Source organism: Eubalaena glacialis, chromosome 6, assembly GCF_028564815.1.
Source record: "Eubalaena glacialis isolate mEubGla1 chromosome 6, mEubGla1.1.hap2.+ XY, whole genome shotgun sequence".
Classification (NCBI taxonomy): domain Eukaryota; kingdom Metazoa; phylum Chordata; class Mammalia; order Artiodactyla; family Balaenidae; genus Eubalaena; species Eubalaena glacialis.
Genome location: NC_083721.1, coordinates 99,866,079 through 99,885,884, shown reverse-complemented (window position 1 = coordinate 99,885,884; position 19,806 = coordinate 99,866,079). Strand labels below are relative to the sequence as shown.

Here is a 19,806-nt window from a genome sequence, read left to right as displayed (position 1 = left end):
CCAGCATTTGGTGGTGTGAGCGTCCTGGAGTTCGGCCATTCTAATGCGTGTGTAGTGATAACTCATTGTTCTCTCACTTTGCATTTCGCTGATGACATATGATGTGAAGCATCTGTTGAATCTCTTTAAAAAATGTTTTTCACATGTTAATGACTTCTGTTTTATAGGACTCAAATTATGGTGATATCATATAAACAAAGATATAAAATAATAGGAAGGATTTTTTTACTTCTAAGATATCTCTGAGTTTTGTGCTCAGTCTGGATCTTCAGTTATCTAAGATTTCCTGGCATGAATCATGTGTAGAAATCTCTCATTTCCTACTAAAAATAAATATATCTATAAATGCATTCTTCTTGTATTTAATGATTTGTTCAAGTAAGAAAATTTCCACAATATTTGATTCTTTTTCTTTACTGGTACTAGATTTAAGATAGTATTTTAAAGCAAAGATATATAAGGTTGATTTTACTAAAATCCTGTGTGTATACTTTTTACCTGTAGCTTAAGAATTATAGAGAGTAAGTTTATATATCAGTGAAAAACCAGTATTGTCTCTAGCACACCCTTCTGAGTAGGCAGATTCTGGCTGAGTTCACCATTTTTGAACTATTTTGCCCCTCTTTGTAAATTGCAGGTTGCCATGGATATGCAAACTCCATCTCATCTGGTAGAGTGTTAACTGACTTGCTCCCCTTCCTTGGAAACACCAGTTTTTGTACCTACCTGCGAGTTGGGTCAGGGACAGTTATCTCGCACAAATTATCAACTCTTACCAAATTTTCAATCTTCCCACTTTTCTTCAATATCTGGCCACAATCCTCCAAACTTTTTCAATTCTTCTCACGTCTGTCTAAAACTGAGAACTAAAACCTGACAGCCCAAATCTTTATTCAGACTCTATGCTGCCTTGCAGCTGTCCTTTGCTCTCAGGACCTCCAGGACACCAAAACAACTGAACGTCCCCCCCTCCTAACATCTGGTTCAACGGGTTCTACAGAAGCAATGCCAACAAGAATCCCTGAGAGACACTTCTCAGACACTGTTTTGCCCCACCCGGGAGATTCATGATCACCTCTGGGTTGTTCAACAATGAGCGGTAATCATTCATCTTGAACAAAAGTAAGGGGGTTGACAACATTGACCTTTAACCTGTGCAACTAGAAAGTGGAGGCAGTTAAGAAATGGCCTGACCCTCTTGCATTCCAGAAACAGATAACAGCAAAGGACCACTCTTCTCTCTCTCATTCTGAGATAAGACCCTCTTCACTCTCCTCCCAAGTCTAATAAGGCTCATGGATTCATTGACCTGTCTCTATAATAGCTCAAGCCCCCTTCCTTTTTTTGAGATACTCCTCTTTAATGACTATTCTCCCTGTTGCAATAGCTTGAATAAAATCATCTCTTTAATTGTCCCGCACATTTTGTCTTTGATAAACAACAACAACAAAACAATTCACCTGAGGTAACACTAATGCAGCATTTTCTCTACGCTGGAAGTTTTAAAGATTTTATAGGTACAATATGATGACTTCTGGGGAATTTATTGGCAAAACCTGACCCAGAGCCACTTCTAAGTAGATTCCAGTTTTTTGAATAAAGCTTATCAAAAACGGGTTTCAAGCTGTTTGAGAACCCACGGGGAACAACTTGGAAGCTAAAGAGAGAGTGTGAAAGATGTTTCAACTTGAAAGGGAAAGAAAGAAAATACAAAAGAACATTAAAAACACAGTAGGTAAAACTGAAAAGTCACCTGGGGCTTATGAAGTGTCTGAAAACTGCCCCAAGTTCCAAAGCGGTAGTTTAGAATGTTGAAAGTAAGTCTGGCAAAATGCCTCTCATCATACAATTGCCAAATAACCTTCAGCACACTGTAATTATGGAGATTTCAGGAATGTGTGTAAAATGCAGTGCAAAGACTTAAGGTAGACTCTGTAATGATAGTGTGGAGGAGGGCATGTATTAGTAATTGAGATTTTTTTTAAGTGCTCATTTATAATAACAATTTTTAAATTCAGTAGCCTCCTACGAAAAAGGAGATGAACAATTTTAAATGAAAGTGATAAAAATAGGTAATATTATAGTGAAATAGCTGGTATTAGAAAGCCGCATAAGAATAGGTTGCCTAGGGACTACAATTTCAACATTATTTGAACAAGGGAGGCTGTACCTAGAAATATTAATAACATGGACACCTGTAAAACAGGGACACTTCTCAACTAGGGTCCACCTTTTACTAGCTATGCGAGACTAGGTACGTTATTTAAACTCTTTCTTCTATCCCACAGAGTCTATGCCAGAGACTCTTTATATAGTAAATAGGGGCAATAATAATTCCTATAACATAGAGCCATTTAGTGGAATAATAATGATAAAATACCATCAGTAAAGAAGGTGTCAGGCTCTGTGATAAGGACTTCACATGGGTTATTTCACTTAATGTTCACAGCAACATTATGAAGACGGTAACTAATACGATGCCCATTATTAGTTGAAGAAACTAAGGCATAGAGAGTTTAACTGACCTGCTAAAGGTCATATAGCTAGCAAGTGGTAGAGTCTTGATTTGAAGCTAGGTTTTTGCTTGAAATTTTGCCCTTACTATACCTTTATTGCTTTGAGTCTTCCAAGTTTTATTCATTCTATAAATGGAAATTCTCCAAAAGACAACCATAACCATTAACACCTTATAACTGAGTAGGAATAATGACTGTGATTTCAAAGGTTACAAAATAATGTAAAGGACCAGGAGTGGGATAAAAAGCATGAATAGCCAGGGAAGATGGTACTATGCCAATGATCAGTGCATTGCCCCTGAGCTCCAAAGCCACTCTTCACTGCTCGCTGCGTGATAATGGACCAGAGTCTTGTAAATGGTTTTCCTTTGACAGCTGGTACAATGTTGCTCTGTCACTAGAGGGCACTAGAGGGACACTGGAGGAGAAATGAATTTCTCTCCAAGCGGGTGCTCCCCTCACCAGGCTCCTGCAGGGCAGTTCCTCCAGCACTAGAGTCCTACAGCATGACTTCCCCAGGACCAAGCTCATCCAGTGCCTTCTGCAGCTCCAGACTCCTGTGATGCAAGGATGGCTTTTCCAGAGCCACAGCTTCCCTTGCCACCCTCCCAGGTGACTTTGCAGCAGAGTGCCACCTGTCTGCCAGCATGCAATGAATGACTTTCTGTAATACCCCAGGAGGCAAGCAGAGGGCCGCCAGTGTGACTCCTCCCTGTGAACAGCCTCCCCTGCAGCCCCTTGATGGCTTTGCAGTGAGTTCTGAGACACAGCACCTCCCTGTGGATGGCTTCCCCTGATGCCCCTGAGAGCAGATTTCTGTAAGTTCCATCTGCAGCAGCTCTGCCACCTTGCCAGGTGGCAAGACAGCGATAAGCCCTCTTGCACAAGGTCTGGGTCTCCGCCCTAGCTTAGGTGGACATATTCCCTGGTCTATCTCAGGCCTGGGAGTAGTGGCTTCTCTTTAGATCTTCTATTCCTGTGTTCTTTAGAATTCTCTTTGCTGCTTACTAGCCAATGTTCTATAATGTGCGTATATTATATCTAAAATCGGAAGAAAAACTGAACTGAAAAATAAAATTAATTCTAAAACATGCCTTGACTGTAGTTGCTCCTGACTATAGTTGCTCTTCAGTTACCGTTCTTTTTCTTTCCTCCCTACTTTAGTCAGTTTCTTGGGAAAGTGTTAGCTTTTCTTGGTAGATGTCCCACAGGTACCTCCGACTCAACATATTCTGAAAACTAACTCTAAATCATCTTCTCCTCCTATATTTCCTCTCTCAGTAATTGCCTCTCTTTGACACAGTTATCCGGGCTGGAAACCTGATAGTCATACATGTCTTAACATCTCATCAGGGCATGAAATCCTTTAAATTCTATCTCTGTAACACTTCTCAAATTAATAGTTACTTCCTTTCTAGGGTCCCCTTATCTTCAAAATAATAATAGTTACCATTTATGAGTGCTTATTATGTGCTAGTCATTGTGCTAAAATTAACCCACACAACTCCAAGAAGCAGGTACCACTAGCCCCATTTTACAGATGAGAAAACTGAGACTTTGTAGCTTATTTAATTTATCCAGATATAAACAACTAGTAGAAGGCAAAGTGAAAATTCAAAAGAAGATAGCTGCGCCATACAACAAGTTCCCACCACTCTAATACATACACTGCCTTCAGTCTAGCCCCACTATAATGCATCAACTACACAGTTTCCAGAAAGCTTTCTAGAATGCAAATCTGGTCATGTCACTTGCCTGCTTAAACATTTCAACAGGAATTTTGTTTCTGGATAGGATTTAGTAAGTAGTGGCAGGTCTTCCTTCTCATTGCACCAGATAGAGAAAAAAAAAAAAAAAAAAAAAAAGGTAAATTACAGAAATAATATTCCTGAAGCCTTCAGAGAGCTGTGAAAACAAATATTATCAAATTAAAATTCATGAGATACTAGAACCATTCTCAGATGAGCTGAAATTGCCAAATCTTTTCTTCCCTTTGGGGATTAATCATGTCTGGGCATTGCTAAGAAACAGGCTTGCCATAGACAGAGAGATTTTCTAAGGGAAGGGAAAATCAGAAGAGTTTTGATGATTCTGTGGGTTGGTGTGATGGACTGGAATTTGGAGAAACTTTGTAACTGTGGCCAGGGTTCCCCACAGGACATATTCTGAGTGCTGGGGTACTGTGGGAGGCTGTGGATTGGACTGGGGAGGCAGCTTAATGTTTCCTGCCGTCACAATATTCCACTACAGGGAGAGGCCTAAAACACACATTTGAAACTGAAAGTAAATGAAGTCTAACTAAAGCCATAACCCAGCACTGACCAAACTCCATCCCTAATTGGATTAACATGATCCACCCTTCATGCTCTCTGTGCAGCTAAGGAAAGGGTGCACTGCCTCAGAGGAAAAGCATTAAGTTTATTATCTGTAGATCTTTAACACATAATTTCTGTCATATAATAAAAAATTATACAGAAATTACAGGACTTGCAAGAAAGAAGGAAAATGTGACCAATAACCAAGAGGAAAAAATAGACATTAGAAACAGATCCAAGGATCACCCAGATACTGATGTTAGCAGGCCAGGACTTTAAAATTATTATAAATATGTTAAAGAAAACAGAGAGAAAATTTGGACAAAATGGATGAAAACAGAAGTAATTTCAACTGAGTATTAGAATATATATAAACAAGATTCAAATGGCATTTTAGAAATATATATACATATATATATACACACATATACATATAAAATCTGAAATTGGGAACTGATATCATGGGTTTAAAAGAGAATGGCAAAAGAGACAGGACTAGTGAATGCAAAGATAAGTCAATATAAAATATCCAAAATGAAGCCCAGAGAAGAAAATAAAATGGAAAAATGAGAAGAACATAAGAAATGTTTGTGATATGATGAAAATCCAAAGTATGTGTAATTGCAGTCCCAGAAGGACTGGAGAGTGGGAACTGGAAAGAAACAATATTTGAAAAGATAATAGCTGAGAATTATTCAACATTGAAGAAAGATGTATTCAAGGATTCCTATCAACCCCAAGCAGTATATATACAGAGAAAAGCGTATTTATGCCCACTGTGATAAAACTGCTAAAAAACAAGGATAAAGAAAAAAATCTGTAAAGCAGCCAGAAAAAAGATTACATTCAAAGAAGCAACAATAATATGAAGAGTGGAATTTAAAACAGGAACTACAGGAGCAAGGAAGTAATGGGATGGTATCTTTAAAGAGTTGAAAAAAACTGCTATCATCTAGGGTTTTAAACCCAGTGAAAAAATCCTTCCAAAGTCAAAATGAAATAAACGCATTTTTCAGACACATAAAAGCTGGGAAAATTACTCACCAGCAGACCAACATTATAAGAAATACTGCAGAAATTTCTTCTGAATAAAGGAAAATAATCTCAGATGGAAGCCTAGTACCCCAAAAAGAAATAAAGTACTGTAACCTCTAGAGTAATCACTAAAAGGCTAACACAAAGAGATCTAAAAACTGAAGAATTAATAGAAGAGATAAAATGGGATAATTCAGAATACTTGACTAAAACACTCCAATGGTTCCTCATTTCTGGTAAAATAATACCAAAGTCCTTAACACAGTACACCAGGTGCTCCATGATTTGGCCCCCATTTACCTCTCTGGCCTTAATTCTCATCATGTCCCTTCTAGAACCCAGCCATTTGGGACTACTCATAGCTCCCTTAGCACACCATCCATCCTTTGCCAGAAATATCATCCCTCTTTTTTCTTACCTAACTAATATCAATTTAACTTTTAATATCTAGCTCAGGCACAATCTGGTTTCTCTCAAAAATCCTCTATGAACCTCCACGTGATCCCACAGTACCCAGTGCTTATCTCTATTATAGCCTTTGATGTAAAACATAATGGTTTCCTTATCTAGTTCCCTCAACTAGTCTTCAAGAGCTCTGAAAGCTGTGCCTCTACACGTCAGTTCTGTGCCTCTACCACCCAGCACAAGGGTCAGCACAGAGAAGGCATTCAATATTCACCAGGAAGGCTAAATAAACACATGAGCAAACATGATTTCTGCATCAGCTATTTGAAGACTGCTATTATGCAGAGCATGTTACCATCCTCTCCCATTCTCCAGACCTTTATCTCTAAATAGCACACCAGTACCTCAAACTCAGCACATTCCAAACTCAACTCTATTCATCTGTGCCAAACTCAGTCAACGTGGCACCATCTGAAGTCACCCATTGCAGCCAGCTTGGAATCATTTGGACTTGTGCCCTACTTCATCCACAATGCGTCTTTCCTTATGTTTCCTTGATCTTGACTTCCTCTTCTCCTCCCTCACCCTTTGAACTCCTACTCATTTTAAGTCCCAGCTCAGAGGTGACTTCCACTAATTCCTTCTTATGCCCCAGGCAGAGTTAATCTGCCTTCTTCCCTGATGCTTCCACAGAACCTCATTTGTGGTGGCATGGGTCATGCATTCTGTTGTCCTCAGTAGTTTACATCGGTCTCTCCCTCAAGTCGGTGAAACTTTTTAAAAAAGGAACTATTTTCACTTGCAGAGAAGGCAGATGCGTGGAAATATTTAAAAGGCAGCAAAGGAAGAAAAGCTGAAGAAGAAAATAGAAAAGGAAAAGAGAGAAAACATCTTTTTTAAACGGTGTGGAAATTATAGGAAAATTTTATATTAAGAAATCCAGGAGAAAAAATTCTCTTTGAAAATGTATTAGAGGTTTTTTTGTATTTTCAGTATTTCCAACCAGCCATTCACCCCCCAACTTCCCCTACACATCCTCCCTGCCCATGAGGAGAATTTATCTGCAGATGAAGGAGAATTCTCCTGCTGCAGAACGTGCAAGGCTCCTCACAGAAACAGGAGCCCCCAGGGCTGAGGAGAGGCATTTGCTGCCCTCACCCTTGCTCTCTCCCACTTCCTGGCCCTCCAGCTTCTGCAATCGCCTTCTCTCCTATTTCTCTTGCCTCTATTCTGACTCCTTGCTCCGTCTTGGTTTCCTCCTGTGTGCATGTTCTCTGTCTGGACTGTCTTTACACATTGTTCTGGCTCCCTGGATCTTGTCTTACTGTCTGTTCCCCACATTCTCTTCCGTCTGTGACTCAGCAAGACAAGTCCTCCCCATGTTTATTCTTGAAGATGAATCATCCTGGGGAAAAAGCAGTAGGCTGATAGACTGAAAGCCCAGTCAGATGCACTAAAGGTTATTTAAAGCCCTAACGTTTGTGGATTCATGTTTTTAGAAGAAATGAGCAGATATCATAGACGATCTTCCTGAGAGCAAATGAACGATTATAGATTTAGAAAAGAGAAACTGAGAAAAAGCAAAGGAAGCTGATAATAATTAGACTGGAAATATAGCGGTGAGAAATGACAGCTGTACCTCGTTTACAAGTGGAATTAAAAAAAAAAAAATGTTGACCAGCTGTTATAGGGAACCAAGCAGAGACAAGAGGCTTAAACTTCCCCAAGTGTAGACATAAATGCCTCCCTCCTACAAGGGTTATTATTTCTCAAGGATGATGTTGAACCCCCATCTCAGAGGATTTGAAAAGTTTAGAAACCACAGACCTCAGATGGTTCGAGTGCAGTTCTGATCTTTTGACTGTTACAAGTTGAAAACTTCTCTTTTCATTAATTATTTTAAATGAGTTCCCTGCAGTGTCCATATGCTTTCTGAGTGCCGCGCTGAGTAACAGGTTGTGTTGCCTGCACTCCCGTCGGGTCCCTCTTTGCTGGTAGGATGTTTGTACAGAAATTACTCTTCAAATTCTTAGATACTCAGAAGCCTATAACAGTGCGAAAAATAGAGCATTCTTTTGCACATCTTGTTTCCAAATCCTCAGAGATCATTCACTTCTGTTTTCTAAATTAAGCTTTCTTGTCGACTCATCATATTAGCCTAGCACAACAGCTGGAAGGCTCTAAGACAATACACTTTAAGTAGCTGCTATTTATAGTGTTTCACATGAAAAGAACAAAACCAGATTGTCAGAGACTCTGTTCTGAAGCCACCTTAGGATATCTCTTTCTCTGGTATCAGATCTGAAAATTAAGATCATTGGGGGGGAATGGGTTCTCATTCATAGCAGACTCATTATATATATTCATGGCATTCTGACTTCAGAAAAGTGGCAAAACAAAAATATTCCTCTTATGTATTTTGGCCTGTTGGCTGTGCTTTCTGAGAACACAGATCGGCAGCTGAGCTATAAATCTTAGCAGTCAAACCACACTTCATTTCACTGCAACCTACAAGGCGAACACGTGTTACTTTCCTGCTTTTCTACTTTGTTTTCTTAATTGGTTGAGTTTCGTGGGGAGAGAGGATGGATGTGGTATGATGGTTGAGGACTTACTTTCAGAAAGTGATGGAAGCTCTGGAATTTGGGGACATTCCTCCTCTGGCTCTTCCCTAAAGTATTTCTCAGGGTCTAGAAGAAAAGCTGGTTTATTCACTTCAGGTAGTTCTTTCAAGTTTCCAATGCTTAATGACCTAAAACCGCCTTTACAACAGCAGGTTTTAAGGGAGGATGGAAAAAAAAAAAGTATAATATCATTAATTCCTCAGAAAGAGCTAGCACATTTCCAAGTTAACTTTTTTAAAAAAATTCTAACCTCCCTGTTACTCAGCTGGTACAGCTGCAGATCAGCAAACCCTATAAACACAGCTGTTCAAGATAAATCCATGGTCCTTTTATGCAAAGGGACCAAAAGAAACTCAAGGCTCCCCATTCATTTATTTTTCATTTTGTATTCTTTGCTATTTTCCCTTGAAAATGAGTATTCTGCAGTTTTGGAAAAGCTCCAGTTTCTCTGTTATCTGCAAGAAAACTGTAGGCTTTGTGAGATGGAATCTATTTTTCAGCATTTAACAACATATCTAAAATTTTGAGTTTGCAGGTTCATTTTCATTTTGCTAAAATGTAAACCAGATCTTTATCATTGTATCTATGATGCACACAATGAGATAATGGGAAGGAAGACTCTTAATTATGCCCTTACAGGCAAAGTCTTGGACAAAATAAAAAAGTTTTCTTTTTGTTTCATGGGATAAATGGATAATGGAATGGAAGTCTACAAAAACTTAATTCAAGATGTGATTCTATGTTTGTTTAACTGTTAGCTCTGTGAAGGTAAAAACTGTCTGTGCTTTTGTCATTGTGGTGGCTCACTATCTAGGAAAAGTAAACTAACAGGTAATGAGCACCCGCTCAGAGACAAGTCATGTGCCATGTCAGTGGTTCTCAAACTGTACCAGGCATCAGAATCATCTGCAGGGCTTATCAAAGCACAAACCACTTGCACCATTCCCGTTTCTAACTTAGTTGGGTGGGGATGGGGCCCCAGAATGTACTTAAATTCCCAGTGATGCTGATGCTGGTAGACCAGGGAACGTACTTTGGGAACCAATGTGTTATATTAAACCAAAGGAGAAATCTTCACAACCTGTAAAGTATCATTATGCCCTTTTGACAGATGAGGAAATCAAGGCTCAAGATGCTTTAGTAACTTGCCTGAATTTACGTAACTGGTAAATGGTAGGCCTTGGACATCAACTCAAGTATATTTCACTCTAAAAGTTGTGTTCCAAGGTATAATAATAATAAATAATATTACTAATAAAACTGTATTGAGTTTCTACAATATGCCAGGCACTAAGTGCTTCACATATATTTTCTCATGTAATCCTGACAAAACCCCTATAGAGTAGATTAGTTTATAAATATGCATTGAATATTAACAAATAATAATGTACCTTTTGACAGCAAAATTTCAACAGAAATGAGCACATTTGCTCTGTGATAGTGCAGCTTGCCCTTGGACATAAGTTGACAAAAGATTTGTAGTGAGTGAAATATTCTCGTTATATGATGGAGCTTCGAGAATGATTCTCACTACTCTTCTAAATAACACACTTCAGTATGATAACAATTCTTTTGTTTCAATTACTTTTTTTTACGGTTTTTTTCTGGTCAGCCACAACTAAACAAATACGTTGTTCTGTGTGGCTTTGGACTTTCTGAGAACAAAAATAGTTTTAATTTTATTTTTATCTTTTAAACACTTAGGAAAGAGAATTAACACCCTGTGCCAACTCTATTTTGGAAACTATAGTGGGCACTTTCCACATGTTTTCTGGTTTAGACCTTATACTTCTGCCTATTGTACACTGTGAAGGCTTGGACAAGTCACTTCTAGCCACTTCAAGGCTATCTCTGAGCCTCGCTTTCCTCCTTTGTTAAAATGAGATACTTTCAGATTTATTAAGGAATGCCAACGTTCCTGGCACATAGAGTAGTTACTTGTTTTCTTCATACCAATCTATAAAATAATAACATGATAAAAATATATCAACAGTGATTACTTACGTAATGATTTTTTTATAACTTCACCATTGTAAAGGTTATGTGTTTTTTTCTTATAAACATTTCTTTCCTTATATTCATACCTAAATTTATAACTTCTGATGGTCTGACACTGGAAGAAAATAATTTATGATGAAACAAAATATCAACCACGAAGGATGAACAGACACTTTCTGGCTATAAATATACACCTTTAACAAAAAAAAATCTCTATCCTGTGGACCTAAGTAGTGACAATTGTTTACACTAATCAAGTTATATCTGAATAAAATGCCTACTAGCCAGGTGATGGTATAAAAGTGTAAGAGCCACCAAGGAGGAGAAGCTAGTTAAGCAAAGGTCCTGTCCCATAAAAACTGGAAGGTCAGAGAAAAAACTATGAAGAAGAAAATGCCACAGACACGCACACTATCCTTGCCCTGTGTGTAAGTTATATGGGCTAATCAGTGGTATGTGTCAAAAGCTCTTTTATCCAGTGTTATGCCTGGATCTTCATTTATGGTATCCAAAATGCAAAAAGAAAAAAAAAGTTCAGTGCTCTTGAGGCTTGTTATATGAATCGATAGGAAAACTTTAGATTAGCTTGAATCCACAGGAAAAGTTTTTATCAATAAAACACAGGAAGTGAAACCATTCCATAGTTGTATATAATTCCAGTCAGAAAACAGGAAATGGTCTCAAATATATTTAACATTCACTGTCACAGACCTCAACCTTAACAGCTACAAGCCATGTTTCCAAAAATTGTTATTATTCTCTTGGAAGCCTCAGGCCAGAAAACATACCTATTTTTCACAAAATCATTGAGAGCCATGGGGCCTGCCCTCTCCCTTCTGCCTCCTTTCCTTGCACCCTTTAACCCTTTGTGATTACTGCTGCCCTTAACCTTTATTCCCTATTTTGCTACACACTGAGTAGCTATAGAACCTTGAGATGTTTCCTATACTCTCAGCCTCAATTTCCTGCTCTGTATGAGATTCTTACTGTGATTTTAAAGGAGATAAGATGGATGAATGCTCAGCGATGTGTCTAATAAATAATAGTATTTAATAAATGTTTATTTCCCTCCTTCCTTTTCCTCTCCCCTAGTTGACTGTATCTCCCAAACCCAAATGAGCTTAAAAGTAAAAGTATCATTTTAGAGTAGTTTTAGAGTTACAGAAAAGTTGCAGAGATAGTACAGAGTTCTGGTATACCCCTCACCCAATTTTCCCTGTTGTTAACATCTTATATTACCCTTTGTCACAATCAATACTGATATATTATGATTAACTAACCTTAGTATTTTATTAGGATTTTCCTAGCTTTCCCTAATGTCCTTTTTCTATCCCAGGATACCACATTACATTTAGTTTTCTGACTCCTTAGTTTTCTCTGGTCTATGATAATTTCTCAGACTTGCCTTGTTTTTGATGACCTTGACAATTTTAAGAAATATTAGTCAGTTTTTTTGTAGAATCTCATTCAATTTGGGTTTGTCTGATGTTTTTCTTATGGTTACACAAGGATTATGGGTTGTTGGGAGGAAGATAACAGAGATGAAGTGCTATTCTCATTATATCTTATCAAGGGCACAGGCTATCAACCTGACTTACCACTGTTGATGTTAACTTTATCACCTGGCCAAGGTTGTGTTTCCCAAGTTTCTGCAAAGTTACTTTTTCCCTTCCTGTCTATACACTACTCTCTGGAGGCAAGTTTCCAAGCACAGTCTATACTTAAGGAAGAAGAAGAGGAGAGTTAAGCTCTACCTCCTTGATTGGGGGGGCGTATCTACATAAATTATTTGGAATTATAGATTTTTTTTTTAAGGAAATCTTTGCCATCCAAAAGACTGACGGTAGGTAGCAGCTTTTCCCCAAATCACACTGGAACGATCTCCCTCACAACATACTATCTCCCATGAATAAGGCATATTATTCAGCCCTCAGAATGGGAGAAAATATTTTCAAACAAAGCAACTGACAAAGGATTAATCTCCAAAATATACAAACAGCTCATGCAGTTCAATATCAAAAAACAAATAACCCAATCAAAAAATGGGCAGAAGATCTACACAGACATTTCTCCAAAGAAGACATACAGATAGATGGCCAACAAACACATGAAAAGATGCTCAACATCACTAATTAATAGAGAAATGCAAATCAAAACTACAATGAGGTATCACCTCATATGAGTTAGAATGGCCATCATCAAAAAATCTACAAACAATAAATGTTGGAAAGGGTGTGGAGAAATAGGAACTCTCTTACACTGTTGGTGGGAATGTAAATTGATACAGCCACTATGGAGAACAGTATGGAGGTTCCTCAAAAACCTAAAAATAGAACTACCATATGACCCAGCAATCCCACTCCTGGGCATATACCTGGAGAAAACCATAATTCCAAAAGATACATGCACCCCAATGTTCATTGCAGAACTATTTACAATAGCCAGGACATGGAAGCAACCTAAATGTCCATCAACAGAGGAATGGATAAAGAAGATGTGGTACATATATACAATGAATATTACTCATCCATAAGAAGGAATGAAATAGTGCCATTTGCAGAGACGTTGGTAGACCTAGAGACTGTCATACAGAGTGAGGTAAGTCAGAAAGAGAAAAACAAATATTGTATATCACTTATCTGTGGAGTCTAGAGAAATGGTACAGATGAACTTATTTGCAAAGCAGAAATAGAGAGAGAGGTAGAGAACAAACGTATGGATACCAAGGGGGGAAGGGGTTTGGAATGAATTGTGAGATTTGGAATTGACATATACACACTACTATGTATAAAACAGGTAACTAATGAGAACCTACTGTATAGTACAGGGAACTCTACTCAGTGCTCTGTGGTGACCTAAATGGGAAGGAAATCTAAAAAAGAGGGGATATGTGTATACGTATAACTGATTCACTTTGCTGTATAGCAGAAATTAACACAACATTGTAAAGCAACTATACCCCAATAAAAATTAATTTTAAAAAAAGACATGTTTATTCAGCCACTATCTGGGCTTTGAAGACAAGAATAATGGTATCTTTAGAGAGTCATTTTAAATAGTAAGAGAATCTGTAAAAATAAGAAGTTGGTGGTGGATGCAGGAAAGGTAGATTACCGTGCAGTTAGGTCTTGCAGTTACTAGGTTAAGAATATATTTTTTTCCTCAGAAAAGTAAAACTGAAATAAACTGAGGTGCAAAAGTTTGAGGGAGGTCTATCTTTGGACTAGTTAACACCAGACCTTAGTTTTTCTCCAAACACCCTGAATGGTTTCCTGCTTTTAGACCCTTTGTTTTCCAGCTCTCTCATCCAGTGGCATTTAAACTGAGTATCTTTTGGATGAAACGAAAGACTTTGTCTATCTCCACTAAAGAATTTAATCCACAGAGGGAAAGAGGAAGGCGGACAGTAAGAGAAACTCTTCTAGAGGGTCATAACAATCTGCACTAATTAGATGACTGCCTAGGAAATGGAGCTATACTGATAAAACTCCAAGACAAAGGGCAGTTCTATGAACAACTAGACTGTAGAATCAACTTCGATTTACAGGCCAACCTATTGCTTCTTTTCCATAGACATTTGACTTCTTGGAAAGTGGTTACTATGAAAATGTACAGGGAACTGGAAAGAGGTGAATATTCCTAACAGTCCAATATTCCTAGTGGTCGAATACAAAGAAGCTAAAGAATGTAATAAGGAACGCAGATAGAGTTTAAAACTTTTGCAAAAATGTCTTATGTGGTAATGCAAGAAGGGAGCCTACTATGGGCTCTGGCATCCTTGCCATCAATTCTATGAGAAGGAAAGACTCTAAATCTGCCATCTCTCGGTTCTGGATGTAGAAAAGAGGAATGATGTGTGACAAGTCCCCAAGTGCCCTAAAGGAAAGTGAAGGTGCCTAGAGTAGTGGCTTACCCATAGCAGGTACTTGACAAAACATTTGATCACTTGACTCAGAGACCAGCAACTTTTCAATATGGTCACATGTTGCTTGTCAGGCAGGCAGAATAGAGCAGTGGCAAAGTGAACTGACTCTGGAGTTAGAATGCCTGCTTTGGGGTCCCTGGCTCACCTCTTGTTCGTTGTGTAAATCACTTAACTTTTTTCTATCTTGCTTTCCTAGTTATGAAATGGAGATCATAATTGTAGATATCACCAAGGATTACAGTGACAATTAAATATTAAACACATAAAAACCCTAGAACAGTGCCTGGAATATGGTAAGAACTCAATAAGTATTGGCTACTATCTCTTTAAGAAAGAATAATACAATATTTTTCACTCAAAGCAGGAGTTCCAACACCTCCTACAGCCAGTTCTAATACTCTTATTTTATCTTATGTTTGTATTTTTTATATTTATAATATTCCTATTTTATTTTCTCACATAAGCTCTACTGGCAGAATAATTAGATAATCACCAGCATATAAATGATATTAAATATCAGTTCCCGTCTAATAATAATATGGAATTTAGAACATAATTATTTCATATTTCTAAGGAGGAACATTAATTTTAAGTGTACCTTCTACCTTATATAAACTTACAGGGAAATTAATGGAATATATGTTTCATTTCCCATCTAATTATTTTATCCTGGTTTCTAATAATCATTTCCCCATAAATATTTTTTTAATGGTAGCCAAAGGAAAATTTGTCAGATAGTAGATGATGGGGTAGATTTGCTCTTTGTTGCCCTAGAATAAGATGAAGATGGATGAGAGCATGTCCTACAAATGGATAGATCCGACCTACAATTAGAGCCCTTCTATAATAAAGAGTGGTTGAATAACAGAGAAGGCTATCTGCACAATGGTGAGTGCAGCCCATAGGATATATTCAAGAAGAGGCTGAGATGTGCTTCTCTTAAGGCCTCAATAGGAATTAGTCTAGCAGACATCAGATACCTCTTTCAAGTTCATTATCAAATTATTAAAGATTAACAAATGTGAAAAATGTTTACTCTCACAAATAATACAACATAAAGCTGATGATTTATCAGAGTGGCAATTTTAAGACAATGACAACAGTCAGTGTTGGTTCAGAGACAGCCATTTCCATATACTGCTGGTGGTGGAGCCTTCACATCATTGGGATGGCAATTTAGCAAGACTCAGAGGCCTTTAAAACTTTGACTCAGCAACTCCAATTCAAAGAATTTATTGTAATGATGAATTCAGTCAGGTACTCTTAACATGTGTGCATGAAGGTATTTAAATAAATGTTTCTCAGTTAAAATTTGTAAACAGTTTAAATATTTTAAAAGAAGAGAATGTTTAAAAAGCTACGTGATAAATTCCTAAGAGGCCATTACGAGTACTGATGTCTGTAGATACTCATATTAAGTAACTCGGAAGTGTACTGGCTGTATGTTTTTAAGTAGTAAAACAGGTTATAAACTGTGTGTATTATATCCTCATGTTTATAAAATGTATATTTGTTTATTCGTATAAGCATGCTCAGAACAAGACCTGAAGAGTGAAATGCCTAAGTGTTATTGGTGGTTTTGCTGCTAATGATTTCTTTTCATCTTTTTCTTCTTGCTTATTTGTATTTCTAATTTTTCTCCTAATGAACATGTATTATTTTCATAATAAAGAAATACTCTAAGGTTATATTGTCTAAATTATTCATTTTATCTACAATTTTTCTAGATTAGAATAATTTTGTGTGAATCCAGAAACCAAATATTGCCATAGATTAAGAAAAATGCATGTCCACTGTGGTTTTTGTTCCCCCATTTACTTTTTTCAGTTATTTCTTTTTCCCCCCATTTTCTGGTGGTAATATGACTTTTGCAGAACCTACAGAAGGAGAAAAATCTATTTCTTTGTGTCAATTTTTAACTCAGCATCAGGACTTCCTATTTTCTCTTAAATTCTATATTCATCTGCATATCCCCAGGACTTCAATTGAAGGCGACATTTAACCACCTACCTTCTTCTCACACACAATACTATAACATACCTTAAGCACTATGAAAATCTGGTATTTATGTATAAGACAGAACATCGTAAACGCCAAGCTTTTTATCCTGGAAAGAGAATTTTAGGAGTAAAGGTGAGATCTAAATTATTAAAATTTATTTATTTAAAATTACTAAATTTTATTTATTTATTTAAAATTATTAAAATTTTCCTTCATTTTTCATGCTTCTTTCATTTTCTATTGGCTTTTTTCTTTTTTCATCTCTATCTTTCTTACTCTTCCTCCCCCTCCATTTAAACATCTCTCCACCCGCATACACACACCAAATGTGCTTTTCCCCTTTTAGTCTCTCTCAGTTCTTTCACATATTTAGTTTTCTTTCATACTTTTACATATGGACAAGAAATGGCATGGTTTTCTCCTTGGATTTCCTAATCTGATTAGAAATAGGGCACATTCTTCAGAATAATATTTTCTTAGGGAAAAGGTGATCTGTAATCTCTTCAGTACTGGATGGAGGCCACAAAGGACATTCTACAGCTGACAATTGTATTTCATTTGTAGGTTTTCTCCATAGGATTCATGGACATGCTTCTGGGAGAAGTGAGGGCTGTACCTGCCAAGTCAATTCTGAGGATACGTTTTTAACCTTTTCTTTTCAATTAGTTCAAAAATTCCAAAATGATATTATTCCGTTCTATCTCATTATTACAAAGTCGTAAAATTTATTTCAATTCACTCATTTGAATTAAAGGCAGACATTTGAAATATCACAGGTAATTTTGGATGTGTTGTCACTTGAAAAGATGCAGTAAACAGAGATAACTTTGCTTTTTACTGCCGGGAACATCTCCCAAGGCCCACAGAAATGTATAATGAAGGTGAGACGATCACTCTGCTGTAGTCTTATTTCCTCTGGCAGAACGCAAAGCTCTAGTTTTAAGAGAAATCTGTGAATTTAAGAACCTATACATCAGCACTAATTTTCAGAAGACAAGTAAAGTGTCATGGAACAATAGGAAATGAAATAAGATGGATAGAAGTCAGGAAAGAAGTCAACAGTTTAAAGTGCCAATTTTTAAATCTAAGGAAAGGCTAATTTAAAAGAAAAGAATAACTGAGATTGTCATAAGGAATGGGAAATTAGTATCTTGGCTGAAATACTCAAACAGGAATCTGTGACACTTGCATTCACTCTTCTAGGAGTGTCACAGGAAGAGAAACAATGATCAATCTGTGTTACCCTGGGGTAACTTTATCTCCTGATCTGTACAATTGAGTTGGGTGGCTGGGTGGAGGCATTTTATCGTACACCAAGTCTTTCCATTCTCAGCACTCTATTCTCGTACAGGGTCGGTCATGCCGTATTTCTAAATTGAAAGATTCTTCTGCCTGAAGGTAAAATGCCACTTGACATTTCAGCAAGCCATAATTCAAGGAAATGGAAGAACAAATACCAAAAGGTAATTTAGTGTAACAGGATGTTTAAAGGGGAATTTTTTTTTCTCTCCTACCTCGTCATCAGAGGTCCAAAAAGTCTGAAAGCAAAATAATTAATTAATTAAGAGGTAAAAGTATTTCCACATTCTAAAGTGAGGTGCTAGATCGATTCCTTGCGCAGGCCCACTTTGTCAAGGAGGTAGCATCTTGTGATGCTCAGGCCAACCACCACTCTAGGATAGAAACAGACTAAGCATGCAGCAATCCTAAGAGAGGACTGCACTGGAGAGAGTCGTAGGTGTGCACTGAGAACCACTCCCACAGGAGAGGAGGAATGCTTCCCCCTCAGTTCTAGCTCCTGTTCACATAAACCAGGCAAAGAGTTTAACACATGCCCCCTGGGATAACCATTAGAGGGACACAGTGAACCAGTGATTCATTAATATCTGCAAAAGTCTACTGTGGTTGAAAGTACCCCAGTGAACAGGGGGGGAAGGGGTAGCTGTGGAGCAGTTTGTGTGGCAAGGACGTGTGAGCTTCCTATTGGTCAAGCAGAAGTTAACCCAAGAGAAGCTGTGCAAGAGGCGAGGCTGCCAGTGTGAGGGGACTGGAACAGAAAAACCCCAAATGGTGGGTTTGAGCCCCAAGAGTTTAGCCAAAGAGTGCATTAATTTCGAAAGGTGCAATGCAGAGGTCTCTGCGTGGTGTCATCAGAGAACCCTCAACTGTACTCCCTTAATGTAAACTATGGACTTTAGTTAATAATAAAGTATCAATATTGGTTCATCAATCGTAACAAATGTACCACACTAATGTTTGACACTGTGTGGGATGGGTGTGGGGTATTTAGGAATTCTCTGTGCTTTCTATGCAATTTTTCTGTAGACCTTAAAAAAAGTAATATAGGCACATGGTAATAAAAATGCCAATTGTATCAAAGAAAATACAATGAGCAAAACTGTTTTCTCAAAAGATTGTTTAATATGAAAGGTGAAATTATGAGAGCATGAGTTAGCAAGAATATAGGAAACAAAAGAAACAATTAAAACTGCCTGGCATTAGAGTTAGAGGAATGTAAGAATGGGATCCATCAGAGTGACATGAAAAGAAGAAATGGCTGAACAACAGGAAGGAAAGGCTAGAAGTCATAAAAGGAGAGTGATATCCAATATTCAAAGTCAAGCTCTTTGAACTTCTGACATATAACCCTCTGTGTGCCTTACCAAAACCAGGAGTAAAATCTGACATACGTTCTAAGATGGACAGGTAACTAGCTAGGTAGATACATACATACACATATACACACATATATTGCTTTTGAAGAAAGGGGTTAATTTCCAAAATTAAGTTGATGATGGAGTAGAAACAAAAGACTAGAAGACACAGAATAGAAGTCAAGCATTCAACAGAGACAAGAAGTAAGAATCACATATCACCCTGAGAATATACGTTCTCCCCTGGCTACACACACATGCCTACCAATAACCTAAATGTTAGCAAAATCTTGAGGTAGTCATTGAACATTCCACAAAGCACAGAAGGAATTT

The 19,806-nt window shown here is 37.6% G+C and overlaps 1 protein-coding gene across 1 annotated transcript in view; it reads right to left on the bottom strand.

Moving 5' to 3' along the window:
- The window catches only part of WDR49 (WD repeat domain 49), a 146,178-nt gene that overhangs the window by 8,296 nt on the left and 118,076 nt on the right, over window positions 1–19,806 (bottom strand). The window contains 3 exon segments of the mRNA XM_061192758.1: window positions 8,887–9,033; window positions 10,900–10,980; window positions 10,983–11,008. Coding sequence (XP_061048741.1) covers window positions 8,887–9,033; window positions 10,900–10,980; window positions 10,983–11,008 — 254 coding nt within the window.